Source organism: Perca fluviatilis, chromosome 7 (genome assembly GCF_010015445.1).
Source record: "Perca fluviatilis chromosome 7, GENO_Pfluv_1.0, whole genome shotgun sequence".
NCBI classification, from domain to species: domain Eukaryota; kingdom Metazoa; phylum Chordata; class Actinopteri; order Perciformes; family Percidae; genus Perca; species Perca fluviatilis.
The window spans coordinates 10,389,150-10,407,064 of NC_053118.1; the positions used below are offsets into that span (position 1 = coordinate 10,389,150).

Below are 17,915 nucleotides of genomic sequence, written 5' to 3' on the forward strand. Positions count from 1 at the left end.
ACATTTCCGCTAGTCTATATCGACGATGTTTCCTTTCCGGGATTGTTCAGGTGCTGCTAAACTCCGGTGGATTTCTGAGGACTATGGTTAACTGCTCCTCAGATCTCTGCAGGGTAAATCCAGACAGCTAGCTAGACTATCTGTCCAATCTGAGTTTTCTGTTGCACGACTAAAACAACGTGCACACGTTCCACCAAAACAAGTTCCTTCCCGAGGCTATTTTGCAGAGGCGCCGTTGATGATTGTGATTGGTTTAAAGAAATGGCAATAAACCAGAGCACATTTATCTCCCATCCAGGAATGTCGTTTGGACTAGCCAGACCCTCCTCCGCAGCGCTGTGGAGGAAGGTCTGGCAATGCAAGACTACTTTTTCCCAAAGACCAGCCTGTGTTAGTATGCTAGCAGTGATTCCCAACCAGGGGCACGTGTACCCCAGGGGGTACTACTGCAGTTGCCAGGGGGGTTGTGAAAAGATTGTAGAGTATCTCAACTTATTTGAAAAAAATAAAAATATAAATTATGATTTGATTGGAAGAATATAACATATTAGCATGAAATAAACTGTAACACCTAACAACTATATGTTGCAGCTATCTAAGATTGTGTAAAGGCTAGTAAGCAAGCAAGCGCAGGAGTTTAACTAAAACTAATGACTAAATGGTAGAAATATCTAGCTAAAAGTAATGACGATACAGTTCGAATGATTAGCAAAGTAATGGAAAAAGTAGCTAAAAGTTGAAATAGTTAGCCAAAAGCAATGGCTTAAAGCCCCTCACAAATGATCCAACCCGTGTAACACTTTAGGTTCACGATCCATTTTGGCCCGCCTAGTTGTGCACCGAACCAAAAAGACTGGAAACTGTTTATCAAACTGTAATTAAGTGAAACTCAGAGGAGAATTTGGCAGATTTGCCGACTTTGAGACTCTTTGAGAAATTCCCACAGAACCCGAGAGTTTTAATATTCAGGCTGCGAAACAGGTTGTTGTAAAAATGAAATCTTTGTTTTACTTGATTTACTAAACTCTACAATGGCTAATTAACCCATTCCACCAGACAATCTTGGATGAGCAAGACCAAAGAAAGGTCACTGTAGTCATGCCACAGTGCACAGTGGTTGAGCTCTAGGAGACTGTGAATGAATCATGGAATGCACATTTTACCTTTATGGCAAAGCCTGATTAAAACTAATTGTTGAAATAAATTATTTTGTGTATCTTTTTTACATAACATTGGTCATTGCTAATCACATACACAATAATTAATCTAGCATACTTTCATTAAATAAATCAATTCAAGCTAAAATTTAAGAGTCTACAATAAAAAGATCTATTTTAAGAGATTTTCTTAAAATGAAGTTAATACCTTTTAGAAAAATGTCACCTGGGGTAAAACTCCCCCTGCTGCTACCCTGATTTGCGTTTGTATAGCTCACAGCATTTTCATTTACATGTTAAAGCCTCCCCTAGAATTAGATGGAGAGGGGGGGGGTCATGGGGGGACAACTGCCAAGCAAGGCCCACGAAAATTTTCAACAATTTCCGGCAGTTTTCGGTGTTGCCTGTAAATTGCCGTGTGCAGTCGTAAACCTGAAGTTCCACGACAATCTACAGTGCCGCATACTGACGAAAATCCCACTTTTCATGCAGTGTAAGGAACGTTTTGCAGACTTTTTTGGGGCTTTATGTCAACCAAATTGTAAGTGAAAAAACTCTGTGAGACATGCAATAACAGTCTAAGACATGTCTGGCCCTTGATGTGATTCTCATTTACCAATGTGGCCCCTAATGAAATTGAGTTTGATATCCCTGGCTTAAAGTAACCTTAATGGATATAGGGTTGAAACATTCAGCTTCACTCATGATTGCTGACCAAACCAACCTTAATATTGACAGTTCAATTGTATGAAATAATTAACATAATATCCACTCGTATATGATGAATAGTGTTATAGATTTAGAACGTACATTGGGAATTGATGAAGGGGTACGTGTTAGGGCTGTGATTTTCAGGTTTTTCCTGTTTTATTTTGTTTAATTCATTCCCTGTTTGTTCCTGCTGTATTCTCATTCCTTGTTCAGGGTTCTTTTATTCCGTGTTCCGTTTTGGTTTCCCGGTTCTATCCTTGTGTATGTTTTTGATGCCTTAGTTTCCTGTTTTATTTTGTAGCGTTACAAATGGGCCATCCATTTTGGCTAGCAAAACTTTGTTCGCAAATGTTTGCTTGAATGTCGGGCGATTCAGTAAGAAAATGAATGGAAACACCCTAAAATGTCTCAAATGTATTTGACCGCAAAACAGCATGTGACGTCATTACGCGCAGGTTTTTATTCGATTTAAAGCCGTTGGATGGAAGCACACTTCCACCGGCTTTATTCGCATAAATGTTCTTAGCGAACTTCAGATAATAATCGATTGACGTGGATGGAAACATAGCTAGTGAGGCTAAAGCTAAGGGTCTTTTTTACAGTCGCCGCAGCCGGCCTGTAATGCGTCAATGTGATGTAAAAATGACAGATCTCGCTGTCGTGCCAGGATTTTAAGTGCGCATTGTGCGTATTTTTTGTAAACTTACTGGGTTAAAAGGAGTTCTTTTATGGTTAATGAAAGGCTTGATCCAACAAAGTAGGTAATCGAATCAAATCGAGGCATTGACGTCAATGCTGCTGCCAGTTCTGCCGTTGTTTACCTTTTTCTTCTTCTTCTCGTCCGTAGCGACACCTCTGTTCAGGAGAAGAATGTAACTAGCGTCGCGACCACCACGCGCGAGTAGAAAAGTTACGGCGCTCCCATGACGTCACATTTGTGTGCGAGAGGTCGGCTGCAGCGAGTATACTGCATGTTTAAGACAGGTGTTTTTGCATGTTAGAATAGAATAGAATACACTTTATTGTTGTTAATGACCTGGGTAGCTCCGGTGCTAGCCTTGTGTTTGAGCTGCTCCTGGAGGGACTCAATTTGCTCCTGGAGGGACTCAATCTGGTTCTGGAAGGACTCAATCTGGTCCTGGAGGGACTTTTCTTTCTCCTGATGGCTTTCCTTCACACGCTGCAGCTCTTCCTCCAGGGTCGGACCCTGTGACACCCGTGGCCGCTCGGTCCCAGCTGCTGAGTGTGCCGCTTTCAGCTGCTGTTCCAGCTGTGTCTCCAGCTCGGAGATCTGCTGCTCATAGCGGAGCTAAACGGTGCACACAGACACACATGTTGAAATTTAACATTTTCTGTTTTGTTTTTTTCAAGCATTTCTGCTTGTTCATTTCATAAAATAATTTGTATTTTTGCATTAACATTTCGATCCAGTTAATCACAATGTGTGTTTGTTCTTGGTGTACTTTAATCTGATAACAATTAAAATCTTTTCATCCAATCTTCTTCTACAACCAAATATATATTCAGGCACTTGTGAACAACTTTAACAATTGATTGTTAAAGACAAAGACAAATGCATTTTTGACACACTCTCCATACATTTATGTGGACACTGCTTGTGTTCATTTAGACTTCTTCAGCAAATCAAGGTGTAAAAATCATTTGCAATTTTTTGTTGTTTTCTTATCCAGGTCCCTATTACTGTAACAGAGCAGAGCTAAAAAGATCAAATCAAGTAATTCAATGAGACAGAATACAATGCATAGGTTGGTAAGCTAAATACAGATGCAAAGCAGCAAACAACACTCTGAATTTTAGGTCTCAGTTTTTTTAATAATTTGGAAAGTATGAATTATTGTTGACAGATAACACTTTGATGTTATGTATGTCTGTATGTCTGTCAATGTAAGAGTTCTGCTATGTAGACATGCATGTCTGTGATATTTTGGTTGTTTGTTTTTTAGCCTGACATTGGCAGACCAAATAGCAAATGCGAGTTAGTCTAAAATCTCTCAGTTCATTTTCCATTTCCAAGGGGCGTTATCAACCGCCTCCTGATGCAATTGAATAGACCTACAACCAATCAGAGCAATGAGACATGTGAGTGACAGACAAATGTAAACGGACTACTGTGTGCAGCGATGAGCTGTGATGGTGTAGCACAGTGGTTCCCAAACTTTTTCCTTAACGGAACCCTTTTCTCACCTGACACGCCAGATGGTTTGTTACACAGGACCATCCGATGTAAAGACAGTGGGGCTGGTAGGTATCAGGGTTTTTCCTGCATAGAGGAATCTTTTGGCACCCCCCAAAGAGGTTTTAGCCAGCCCCAAAAGAAAATCACCAGCACCAAAATGGTAAGAACTGAGAATAAAAATAGCAATTCAAATCCTCTCTAAATGTGTTTAAGAGCAATTTACCAAACAGCCGTTGAACAAGCAGAACATAAACTTGAATATGAGAGCTCATCTCAGTTTTATCTCCAGAGTCAGGCTCTACCGGACTCTGCTGGTGATTTATTTAAATATTATCATTTTTTTAACCAGTTTTGTTAACTGGGGTTTTATTAACTCAAGCATAATAACATTTTTGTTGATCAAATTGTCAGAAATAACAGGAAAATGCATAGATTTCTGTCAAATAAGGTAACACAGACTCATTGCCTATACTGTACGCAACCGGTAATGCTTACTGCACCCCCCCACCCCCAAATGGCCCATTCTGAGCCAGTAAAAACCCTGGGTATGTAATGTACGGTATATATTATTAGCGGAAACAGCACAGACATATCACACCACTATGACATCGCTTGGCTATTATGTCTCTGAGCAGACATGGTTAATCATGTGCTGCTCCACATTTCAACAGATACTGAATATCTGCCGATACAGAATCCCGATCCCGTGCAGCAAATAAGTCTTTTCTCTCAACACCAAAACCGTTCTCTTTAGGATCCCAGCAAAAAATGTCTTAGTAAATGTGTCACATTGCTCATGCTAAGTGAAGACTTTTGTTACTCCTAAGTTGGCTCTTTGGGGCATTCTTAAGTATCAGTTTAACAAATACAGGCCTGGTTATTAAATTGTAACTCTGTGTTGCTACATGTTACTTGGGGAGTTTTAGTAGAAAAATAATAACAATATATTTGACTGTAATTTGAATGGTTGACACTGAGAGGCTACGACACCACGCAGGAGTTATTACAGTATGATTTGACTTGTACCTTGATCCTGTGGAACTGTTGTTCCATGGCCCGCAGGCTGCGCTTGGCCTCCTCATCGTGACTCTCCAGCTCCGCCTCCAGACGCTGAATCCTGCGCTCCAGCAGGACGTTGATCCTGCTGGGGGGGGGCGTATTGGCGGCCACATCCCCCTGATCGCCAGTCGCGGCTGCAGCGTAGATCAGAGCCGGCAGGGAGTTTGGGTTTCTACGTCTGAGTATCTGCTCCAGCTCCTTCACCTGGTAAAGAGAGAAAGACTCTTAATGAAAAATGAAGAGAGGTGGGAGGTAGTGTAACAATTTTGATTAGTTGGCTTGTTGAGTTGTGTGAGAAACCTGTCGCTGAAGGTCCTGCATCCTCTTAGTATCCACTGTTTTCTCCTTGGTCTTTCTCTGCTGCTCACTGCTTCTTTTGCACACATCCACTTTCAGTTTTTCTACCTGAAATGGAGACAAGCGGTCATTTCCAACACAGTAAGCAACACAAAACTGTTCAACTGTAACTGGCTTTCAGCACATTTTCCGTCCCACGTCACAGCTGATACACCAAGAACTCAGTTCACACACGACAGGCACACTAAATTGTATTAGTGTTCAGATCTCACAAAAAGCCTCTGTTTTTGTAGTACTTCTTATATATCCAGGAGACTGTGTTTCCCCCAGAAAAGTTGTTTAGCCCAGTGGCAAGTGTCTTTTTTCACGCAGGGGCCAGTCCCAGACTGATGGCAGCATTAATGTAGAGCCCAAAAGTTTCTGTGATAACAGAATAATGGACGGAATAGTGTAATTGAGAATTTAAAAAAGCTATAAGACAGATTCCATACATTATCCTACATTAGGTCAGTGCTAAAAGCTAAGTGGAGATTTGAAAACATGACTACGTCTATGTTTCCAACCGAGCCGCCACACTGTAACGTGAACTGTAGTTTAAAAAACATCTTAAAAGTACATTAAAAAATAATTCCCAGTGGCTTAGGCCTGGTGGGGGGCAAGCTAGGCCCCTTAAACTATCCAGCATTATATATCACCTTTATTTATTCAGGGAGGGCCAATTGAGAGCAAGCTCTCATTTCCAATGACGCTCTTATAACGTTCCATATAAAATTACAATACATATAAAAATATTACATTGTAATTAATATATAATAAACCGTTGCAATACACCTTACACACATAAACCAATAACAGAATGTTAAACAACTCAAATTGCACATGTAGATTCAGAATACATGGACTCATAAAGAAGACATTTAAAGTGAGTAAATGGAATCAGGCTGTTCAATTTCAGTAGAATCTGCACGTTATTCCATATGGAGCATAATACTCAAATGCAGTTTTGCCAAATTCTGTCCTAATAAATGGAATATTAAGGACCAAGGAATCACTAGTGCAAGTGCCATAGTAATAATATTTAAAATTCAGCAAGCTTGTTAAATATACGGGCACTTTTTTAAGCAAGGCTTTGTAAATATATAAAATGCATTGTTGCTCCCTTCTTAGAGCCAAAGAAGTCCAGCCTACATTTTGATAAAGAAGACAGTGGTGGGTTCTGAATGCATCAGCAGATATAAATCTAAGGGCAGAGTGATAAACTACATTTGTTACAGTTACAAAAAAAAGTCTATAGTGTTCTTTGTAATAACAGTTCCTACGCTGACACAGCGCTGGAGTCAGGTCTGGCAATGCGAGACTAAAGGGCTGAATATACATATATGGTATGTCTCCTAAATGAAGTGGTGTTATGAAGTACACAAATGCTATAATGAACGTGTTACTGCAGGGAAAAAAACACAAGGCGAGGACTTTGTATAGATTACTATATATAGATACTGAAGGGAAATGAGCCTGACCTGCTCTTTGAGTTGGTGTATCTCAGCTGTAGCAGCCTTCAGTCTGCCAGCATCTCTGTCCAGCAGCTCCTGGTTCTCAGCAAACCACTGCAGCTTCTTCTTCAGGGCGTCCACTTCTTCTCTGTGCTTGTCCTCCAATACACGCATCTCAAAAGTCTTGTCACCTGACACATTCAGAGTGGATACACATTATCAGAGAAACCCAAGATCAGTTATCAAGGTCAAGGTGAATTATTATCCCAAAACAGGGAAATCTGGGTGATCAAGGTACAGATACACAAAACAGTCATAAAGATACAATTATAAATACTGATGATATGAAAAACTATTAATACTCCATATGCGCGCGTGCGCACACACACACACACACACACACACACACACACACACACACACACACACACACACACACACACAGGAGGAGCATTTTTAAACACCCTCACTATGACATACACTCCCACAGACACACATTTGTGTGCACACACACAGAGCACTTCCAGGTACACTCAATATACAAACATACAAATACAAATATATATACTGTATATACAGTATTACATTATGTGCTTACATAATTGTAAAAGGGTTCTCGACTGTTGTAGACAGACAGAATACCAGCTGATTTGAGTGGGTGGCTGATCTTTAATGCAATATCTACATTGCCCATTATCAGCAACCATTCATCCAATGTTCCAAAGGCACATTCTGTTTACTAATCTGATATCATTTTAAAAGGCTAACTGAGAAAACATTGGAGTATTATTACAATTATGTAAGCACATAATGTAATCTGAAAACTGATGTCCTGGTTAAAAGAAACAATGCAACTGATCTCAGCTGGTATTCTGTCTGGAATGGAGTGGAAATTTCTAAGTGACCCCAAACCTTTGACCCGGTAGTGCGCGCGCGCACACACACACACACACACACACACACACACACACACACACACACACACACACACACACACACACACACACACATACACATACACATACACATACACACACACACACACACACACAGTATAAAAGAGTTGCAAAAGAAATGATTGAAATTCCCCCACTAGCACTGTTCTGAATTCCGTTTTACCTGAGGCAGACATGGCCCGAGCTTTGGCTAGCTCCCTCTCTTTTTTCATTAGCTGCAGGTCTACCGTAAGAGCCTGCTTTTCTTGCTTCAGTGTGTGAATGTCCTCAGACAGCTTGGCCTCATTCCTCTGCACACAGAAACATATATTTGGTAACTGAGGGGCTGAAACAGAACTCAAGTCAGAAAACAGTGTTTTAGTGATTGTGGTACTTACCTGATGTGTATTTATTTGGGCTAACAAGTCTGTAATGCGTTGAGTGTGATCCATTAAGCAGACATTTCCCACAGTCCTTGAGCTTTTATTCAGCTGCTCCCTGGTGAAGATGGAAAAATGCCATAGAGAATACAAACATTTAACAAGACAATTTCTGAAACAAATTAATTTCAAAAGGTAATGATGTAGGGCTGCACCATATGAGGAAAACATGCAATATCCGATAAAGATGTTGAATCGCCATAATGATATTACTTGTGATAAAACAGATATTAAACTGTACTCAGTCCTGCATTTCTGCTGATTTCAGTATTCAGCTAATACAACTAATGCTTGATGAATTTAAAACAAATTAAGGAAATTAATTTCCAACATTCTTTTATTGAACAAATCGAGCACTGAATTGAATATAAAAGGCAACACAAAAAAAAGAACATTTATATTTTATAGTGCAGTTAAATACCTAACAAAAAAATCACGAAAACAAACTATAGGTCAGAAAACGCCCTAAAGGCTCTGACACACCAAGCCGACCGCCGGCAGACAAGGCCTGATCAGTCGGCTCAGGGGCCGACAGAACACACTGAAGCGACGCCGACTTGAGCGTGCGTTCTGCGCGTGCGCAAGACATAATACTTCTCCATAACAGCAGGCGGCACTAATCTGTATTGTCGCCCCACAAATGAAAGACCTAGTAAACCCAGAGCACGCTGTCGTCAGTCATTGTTTTCATCAGAGTGTGTTGATAGTAGTCAAGAAGGATCGTTGTTGTCATTACTCGCTGAACGGAAGAAAATACGATGGCTAGTAATAAGATGATACTGGCGTTGTCAGCTCCGGTTTTCTTGTGCACTGATTCGCTAGTCCAGGGCTAGCACTCAACCAATCAGATTGGTCATTGAGTCTGACTGCCCACTGGCCGATTCAACAAGTGAAATCAGCCAAAATGGACGCCGACAACTCCTCAGACTGACGACGGCACGGAACACACCGAACAGACTCGGGTCACCGACCTCGCCAGGCTGTCCGACGGCCGAGAACCGGGTTGGTGTGTCAGAGCCTTGAGACAAACCTTTTCTGAACCCACCTTGTGAAAGCCAGCTCACTCAGCAGCCTCTGGTTTTCATTGAACATGGCCTCCTCGTTGGCTTTACTCTTAACCTGCTGAGCCTTCATCTGTACATACAGCTTCTCATTCTCCTGTAAAATAGCCTTAGTTTTAGTGCAGTTCAATAGCACATACATTCATATAAACACAAGAGGAGAAAGAAGAAAACAAAGCAAAAAAGGGGAGAAGGAAATAAAAAAGAAAACTACATATCATGCAATGGACACGAGTGATGATTTTTGTGATGGCAGCCCCCTCATTTATTTTTATTTTATTCATCCATGCAGCCTCTTTTTTTATTTCCTAATGTTATTTAGTTATATGTTTGTGTTATTTGTTTCTGTATTTATTGTTTATTTCATATGAATGTTTAAATATGTTTATATGTATGCAACAAACCAACGCAAATTCCTAATAAGTGCTACTTACCTGGCAATAAATCTTTTCTGATTCTGATTAAAATGTATTTAATTAAGACTGCTGAGCTGACACAATGGTGGTGCAGATGTAGAGGGCTGCAGGAAAAAAAAATATATAAATAAATAAAAAAGGTAGCCAAAAGGTTCTACCCCCAATGGAATGTGACATTGTCTGCCAACGCACTGCTTTGGCCAGCAGACTGTGTGCATGTGCACATTCCAGGCGCACAAGGTAATTCTAGGCTGTGATTGAAATCCCTCCTTCGTTCACACATTCACTACTCCCACTTGTATATATAATACAATACTAAATTATAATACATAATACATGGCTCTATAGTGAGCAGAAAATGTAGATTTTGGAGTCTTATACAACCATCATTTTGTGTCGTCACTGACAGCTGTTGTGTCAGTCTTGCTGAAATGTTTGCATCTATAAAAATTTGGAGCAGTGCATCATGGGATTCAGTAGGGTACAAACCATTTGGAGTGATTTTTGGACACAGCCCTACTGTGTGGCTCACAATCTTTGCGATGGAGGAGAAAATAGCTGTCATTGTGATTATTTAAAACTGGACTTGCCATTTCATCATCTCACGAAACATGCAGCATCACACTGACACCAATGCAGTGTTGTTTCAGTCTGGGCCCTTATTTATGGTAAAATATCGTAGATGATTTAAGCGTCTCACAGTAGGAAATGTCCTGCTTGCTAAGCCCTGCTACGCCCTGAACTGCTACAACTATTATTTCTAGTCATAGTTCCATTATCTTTTTTGTTTTTATAATTGCCATTGTTCATCACGCCAACTGCTATATTATCATGAATCATATTTCTCTATATCTGTATATCTGTATCAGTGTCTCTGTGTCCTAACCAGCACCGGCAGACGCCCGCCCAACAAGAGTATGGGTCTGTCTGAGGTTTCTGCCTAAAAGAAGTTTTTCCTCGCCACTGTAGCACTAAATGCTTGCTCTTGGGGGAATTACTGGAATTGTTGGGTCTTTGTAAATTATAGAGTGTGGTCTAGACCTACTCTATCGGTAAAGTGTCTTGAAATACCTCGTTATGATTTGATACAATAAATAAAATTGAATTGAACCTGAATTAAAATGAGTCCTTGTCATAAGTTAATGACATTAAAGTGCCCATATTATGCTCATTTTCAGGTTCATAATTGTATTTTGAGGTTGTACCAGAATAGGTTTACATGGTTTAATTTTCAAAAAACACCATATTTTTGTTGTACGGCACATTGCTGCAGCTCCTCTTTTCACCCTGTGTGCTGAGCTCTCTGTTTTAGCTACAGAGTGAGGCATCCCACTTCTATCCCATCTTTGTTGGGAGTCGCACATGCGCAGTAGCTAGGTAAGGACTACTAGCTAGAAGCTAGTGCTGCTAGCAGTTAGCCACCTCATTCTCAATGGCAAAACACTGCTACAACACTATAGAACTATTTACATGTCCCTGTTCTGCAGGTATTCCACGCAAAGTTGGAAGTGTGCCCTCGTTTAGAAGAAGTCTCCCGGCTAATCCTGCCTTTTACTTACCGAAGTTGGAGAAATAGCTAGCTGATGTGGTATTAGCTAAAGTAGTTAGCACACACCAAATGTTTGGGCCAATGACGTAGAAAGCCGTGCCGATTTTGAACAAATCTCCCGGAGACTGAAGGCAGAAGACCTTCAGAAACCTGTATCTCACTCAAAACAGCATGGATGTTTTTATTCCAAGTTTTTATGCGTGTGTAAGCACCAGAGACACAAAATAACACCCCACATCCCAGAAATGTGGGGTGTTTTTTATGTTTTTTCATAATATGGGCACTTTAAGCTTTGTTTTGATAAAAGAAGAATCATTTTTTAGAATGACTTTTAACATTAGGAGATAAGTGTTCAGGGAAACAAACCTGCTGGTAACCTTTTATGAGCGTCTCCTGCTCTTTTATTTCTTTATCAATTTGTCGGAGCTTTTCGTCTGCAGCAGAGTCCGTGGCCTCGGCCCATCTCTTCTTCTGACAGGCCTCTTCTGCTGTTCGCAGCTGAGGAGAGGAAAAAAAAAAAAACACAGCTTCTTTTCTACTTTTCTACTACTGATGTTTCTGCCAAGGACTGCCCATGTGTCATGCCGTATCCTTGCCTTCATATTTTTTCCCCTCTCTTTGATATGTGGCTATCATTTGTCAAATTTAATTAATTACTAAAACAGAGGAGTGGCATTTCAGTTTCCACTATTATTATATTTCTTTTGTAACCACAGCATTTGTATACTGTATAGCGCTGGCGTCTTTCACCTTTGTAATAAATGGCAGAAAATGAAAGGCTTTTTATGTTTACAAGACCTGTAATGAAACATTACTACCTTTTATAAAAGGTTTAGTGCCTACTTTGCTCAAATGTGGGTTCTTACTGGTTGGTGTATTAGCCAATAGAATGAGCTGTTTTTAGAATTTAATATCACCTGCAAAAGTTTATTAAGTACTGAAGGAGGAGGTGAAATGCTTCCCCCTATGGGTTTGTTTGTTGAGACGTTTATACCCCATACATTGTTTTGTTGCAGTATTCTCCGAAACGCCAGGGGGCGTACAAACAAAATAACCTGTGAATAAGCAAGAAGTAGTAGAGAAGAAGTAGAGAGCAGAGGTAAAGGAAAGTAGGCTGCCTGGCAATAGTTGTAAACACATCCATGGTAAACACCGACATACTACCAAACATTGACTTTGTGTATTATAACTAGTGCTGTCAAACGATTAAAATATTTAATCGCGATTAATCGCATTAATGTCATAGTTAACTCGCAATTTATCACACATTTTTATCTATTCTAAATGTCCCTTGATTTCTTTTTGTCCCATTATTTTTTTCTCATTTTAATCCTCTTATCATGGAAAAGTGGATCGGCTTGCTTTGTGCTTTTGTCGCCTGGCTTTGACGAGGGGGCGGAGAATTGGCATCAGCTGTGTGCTCGGCCATCAAGTGGTATTTCAGACTGGACGTGCTGCGATGATCGCTCAGTTCACAACGACAAAACACACAGATCACTTTGGTCTTGTCAATGGAACCATTTGGCAACTTTTTAAAAGTAAACTTTCCATTCACAATCTTATTGGCATCCATTTCGGCGTCTCGCGCTCGCCATCCACTCAAAACGTAACGTTAGCCTACTACTCTTTGGCCGGCTCGCAAGCCCAAACAAGTGTGTGTGGCGTTCCTGTTGTTGTGTTTCCGGTCTAGCTAGATCCGGTGTGGTGTTGTAGTCTTTCTAACATTACTAGTTGTTGCAACAGCATGTGAAAAAAACTACAAAGTTTGCTAGGCCAAAAAGAACGCTAATCTTGCGATAAAAAAATTGACGCCGTTAAAATGGGTTTGCGTTAACGCCGTTAATAACGCGTTTAACTGACTAATTATAACTATTAAAGTGACTGTCACTTATCTCCAGGTCTAGATTACCGCTTCTCGATGTGAAGAACACTCTTTCCGTGAGGCCGTTTTTAAGCTTTGACAAAGTGATTTAGTGTTTTCCCACACCCTCAAGCCAGATGCCTTTTCTTTTCCCAGAGTGTCTCCCTTTTCTTTTCCCAGAGTGTCTCTCTCTGACCACATATTTAAGGCCATTTGACTCCCTTGTAGTGAAGTTGTTGAAACGTAAAGCGCAGCGCCCGCCAAGGTACAAAAGTTCAGAGGTGCACGACCACGCTCCGTGACAACATGTGGAGCCTTCGCGCCGGACATGAAATATATGATGACGTCATCATGAAGCCCCCTCCGCTCTCAATCACGGTAGATTCTAGATTGGATCCACTAGACGTCAAAGGACGAGCCTCATCGTCCGCCTTATTCTGCCTCTGATTGGCTTACCCTGGTATGCTCACCCTAACCACAACCAACCACTACTCCCCATGCCTAAACCTAACTACGTCGACCATTCTAGCAGATCTGATTAAGGATCTACCCTCAATCACCCATGTGAATGTGAGTAGTAAATGTATGTAACAAAAATGGCTACAAAGCATAAAATACATGTTCTGTTTTGAAAGGTCCTGTGTGGTAAATGTGTGTTTGTGCACCTTGCTTTGCAGTAGGTAGTTCTGCTGTCTGAGGGAGTTGAGCTCCTCTGCGCCTTCCTTCATCACCTGCAGCTCCCTCTCTTTCTGAGCCAGCTGGACTCTCAGCTCCTCCACCACAGAGCGGTCCCCCTCCCTCTGCAAATCACACATCAACACTGACATCAGATACTTCATGTCCTGTGGAGAATCAATCCTAACAGAATAGAGTTTGTAAGGACAAATGGTCATAGAAGAAGAGCAGTATACATTGTTAACATGGACAGAGGTTACACTTTCTCCCTCATGTTTTATCCAGTAGCATTAACTAGCACTGCAACACTGACATGATCCCTTACTGGAATCCCATCTGAAAACACTGACAACTGATCCTTTCTAAAATGCTCCTCCAAACAGCTACTTTCCCAGCTACATTCCCTTAGAAACAAATCCTTGAAACTCAGCCTGTAACTATTATTACATAATTGTCGAATTGTCAATTTCTTTACATAATCACGGTTGCTATGTTTAACCGCAATTAATTGCTGACGTTAGCTAAGGTCTTAAAGCTATAGTGCGTTATCTTCACTCGAGTTTCAATGCGGGAAAGTCACCGGACGCCACAATCTGTCCCGTCAAGTCTGCCCCGCCTCCAGAGGACTGGACACTATCACTATCCACAGCGGATGTAAGGAAAAGCTTTGATGAGAGTTATTATGAGTAAATCTGCTGGGCCTGGTAACATCCCTGGCCCTGTACTAAGGACATGTATCTACCACTTGTAACTCGAAACACCAAAAAGTCAGCTGGATATGAAGTGTTTTCCTACATTGTTGTATGGAAGATGTTGTGTCGGTCTGGTTTCTTGAGGACCTCTGACTTCCTGGGTGGCTGTAGCATCCCGGTGACTGCTGGTGTCTATCTGCTGTTGGAGGACAGCCACTAAGGACTGAACAGATGCCACCAGCTCACTGCTTGCCTTCAGACCCGGCTCTGCTACTCAAACAAACATACAAGGCGTTTAGTACCTTTATATTAAACGCACAGCTCCAAACATGATACAGTAATTCTCCTGCAAGGAATTCAGAAATAGGGCAAACTTAAAGGGTAACTACCATTCTTTCAACCAGTATTAAGCGAGATCGCTGCAGTCGGCAGCGGTGAAACAAGCTACAATGTAAGTTAATAGGGCAATTGTCCAGCTTGCATTTACTTCACAAAAGTACTCTTTAACAGGTAGGTCGACCTCCTTAGAAATCCTTTCCAGAATGTTGTCAGACACTTAAAATATTAATCTGAGCCTGTCAGTGGCAAAAAAAAATAACTGACGATGCACATTTGCCCCATAGGGTTACATTGCAGGCCGGTCTGTGGCTGCCGGTTACAGCGTTCACGCTTAATACTGGAACAATTTCAAAGATTGTTGTTCCTATCAGTCACTTACACACAAAAACATAAATATGGAAAATAATGGTCCAAGTTGAGAAAAAAACCCTTTTAAGTTTAAAAAAGGTAAGTGATAACATGAAGAGGATAGAAAACTTTGTGTATATTCAAAAGAAAAGAAAAATAATGCATATACCTTTTGTAGCATCTGTATCATGGTACAATTTACAACAGTATCAGCAGAGAGACACACACCCTTATCTAAAATGTTTAGATCAGCAGTTTAATTATTTGATATTTTGCACGTGAGTGCAACAAATAACCTGTGTTTTCGTCTTTTGCTTGGCTCTTTGTGAATTTGGCTGTTTCTCGTGGATGCTGCAGAGGACGGGAAACAGAAGCCTGGGTTCTGGCTGTAGCAGCAGCTCTACTCAGCCCTGATGACCTGGAAGTCACTGATGTTCTCCCCTCCACTCTCCTGCCTCGCACGGGAGCCACAGTGGGTTTCCTCACCGAAGATGTATAGGAGTGAGAAATAGTGGAGCCATGGGAGGCCTGGGGAAAATTGCTCATGGTTACACAACAGTGTGTTAAAAAACATGGAACAACATTATGCTCTTAATGAATGAATGAAAGAATAAATGAATGAAAGCTTTATTTTGAAAAAAAAAAAACTAATATATATTAGGGGTGGGGGAAAAAAATCAATACAGAATAGTATTGCGATATTTTCCGTGGCAATACTGTATGGATACACAGAAGTATCAATCTATTATTATATATGTGTTGGTCAGTTTGTCTGCTTGACAATCCCATTTTTTGGACTTGGTCTTAACTTGGACTTGAACCTCTTTGGACTCGGTCTTGACTCGATCTCTACTAGTCCTGGTCTTGGACTTGTCTTGGACTCGACAATGGTGGACTTGACTACAGCCCTGATCACAATACCGTTTCAAAAGTTTGATTAGGGTGTACTGACACTTAAGTAAGGAGAAAACAGCACACTTTGTTTCAGTAACAACAGATGAGTACAGGTTAGCTTTTGCTCCATTGGATCTGATCCCACCTCTTACTGCCGCGTTAGGTGTTCTGTAGTCTATATCGACGACGATTCACTTAGGGGATTGTTCAGGTGCCGCCGGAAGATCCGCCAGATGTCCCTCACCTTCCTCTTTCTTTGTGCTGGAATTCTAAATTCTAGTGGAGGACTAATGGTTAACTGCTCCTCATCTCTCTGCAGGGTAAATCCAGACAGCTAGCTAGACTATCTGTCCAATCTGAGTTTTCTGTTGCACGACTAAAACAACTTTTGAACGTACACGTTCCACCAAAACAAGTTCCTTCCCGAGGCTATTTAGCCGAGGCAGCGTGGCTCCGTCCGTTGCTTAGCACCACCCAAGACGATTGTGATTGGTTTAAAGAAATGCCAATAAACCAGAGCACGTTTTTCTACGATCCTGGAATGTTGTGTGGTCTAGACAGACCCTCCTCCGCAGCGCTTTGGAGGAAGGTCTGTCAATGCGAGACTAGGTGTTCTGCCTGATACAACTACAAAGCCAAGCACTGCTGAAATGGAGAACAATGTGAAGTTTTTCCCCACCTGTTGTTTTTTAGCTTTGCCAGCCTGAGAGGACGTGTACGTAGAAGATTTGTTCTGGTCCTGCATTAGCCTCTCTACTTCCTGTCTGATGCTCCATGTCAGGTTGGGAGGGTCGGGGGAGCTGGACAATCCCATGGCTCCCTTTACTCCTTCAACAGGGTCAGCCTTTTCTGGTGGCTTCAGTCGTGACTCTGGAGAAGTCACATCTGGGAAAGTCCTTTCCAAGAAGTGGGATGGCTTTTCTTGGTCAAGTCCTACAGCACTGTAAACACAAAATGAAAAGAGAAAACCACACTAAAACCTTTTATAAAATATTCAGTGTTAAGGCTGATTTATGGTTCTGTGGAGGCTACACAGAGCTTACACCGTAGCCTACGTAAGTGGCCTGAAGTTTATACTTGTGCGTTGGTGTGTGCGTTGATCCCTTTAAGAGAATAGCAGGGCCAATGTGTGTGTGTGTGTGTGTGTGTGTGTGTGTGTGTGTGTGTGTGTGTGTGTGTGTGTGTGTGTGTGTGTGTGTGTGTGTGTGTGTGTTTGTGTGTGGGGAGTGTGTGGTAAAGAGAGTGAGACAGTGACCGTGATTATCTTCGGAGTGAGGACTCTAGAGAGGCGTAGTGGGAGAAACAAAGTGTCTCCCCTGTTCTTCCTGACCACGGTGGGAAATCTGTAGCAGGAAAAGTTAACCCTCTCCTTGATTTCATGTAGTTAATGGAGAAGGAGAACCAGGAAATGAGTAGAGGGAGATGCAACGCTACCAAGGCCAAAGCCGAGCGACGTGCGTCGCTGTGACGTGTAGTTACATTTTTTTGAGATCTGCACGTCAGGCTACGGCATAGGGTCCATGTCTCCACGTACCTACGTACGTAGCCACGGCGTAGAGGCATAAATCAGCCTTTACTGCTGTGAACTAAAAAAAAAGCACTAATCAGATCTGTGTCATCAGGTGTCATCCGATAAATATTTTGGACTGCGTGTAGGTGAATATTCTTGTTAATTGCATGTTGAGTAACTCACAAATACACAGGTTTGCGGTAGGAGACATAAAGCGGTTTCTCTTGTTCACAGGTAGGCATATTAGTCGGAGACATTACATGTACATGCGACAGTAAGACCAA

The 17,915-nt window shown here is 41.4% G+C and overlaps 1 protein-coding gene across 4 annotated transcripts in view; it reads right to left on the reverse strand.

Annotated features, from left to right (window-relative positions):
* cep162 (centrosomal protein 162) overlaps positions 1–17,915 on the reverse strand; it is a 45,216-nt gene that overhangs the window by 7,599 nt on the left and 19,702 nt on the right. For all 4 annotated transcript variants that reach the window (XM_039806360.1, XM_039806359.1, XM_039806358.1 and 1 more), the window contains 12 exons: positions 16,801–17,062; positions 15,524–15,755; positions 14,644–14,810; positions 13,839–13,973; positions 11,679–11,810; positions 9,332–9,444; positions 8,245–8,344; positions 8,031–8,157; positions 6,939–7,102; positions 5,425–5,529; positions 5,092–5,328; positions 2,905–3,177 (listed from right to left, as the gene is read on the reverse strand). In XM_039806360.1, the coding sequence (XP_039662294.1) occupies positions 2,905–3,177; positions 5,092–5,328; positions 5,425–5,529; positions 6,939–7,102; positions 8,031–8,157; positions 8,245–8,344; positions 9,332–9,444; positions 11,679–11,810; positions 13,839–13,973; positions 14,644–14,810; positions 15,524–15,755; positions 16,801–17,062 (2,047 nt within the window). The remainder of the gene's footprint in view (positions 1–2,904; positions 3,178–5,091; positions 5,329–5,424; positions 5,530–6,938; positions 7,103–8,030; positions 8,158–8,244; positions 8,345–9,331; positions 9,445–11,678; positions 11,811–13,838; positions 13,974–14,643; positions 14,811–15,523; positions 15,756–16,800; positions 17,063–17,915) is intronic.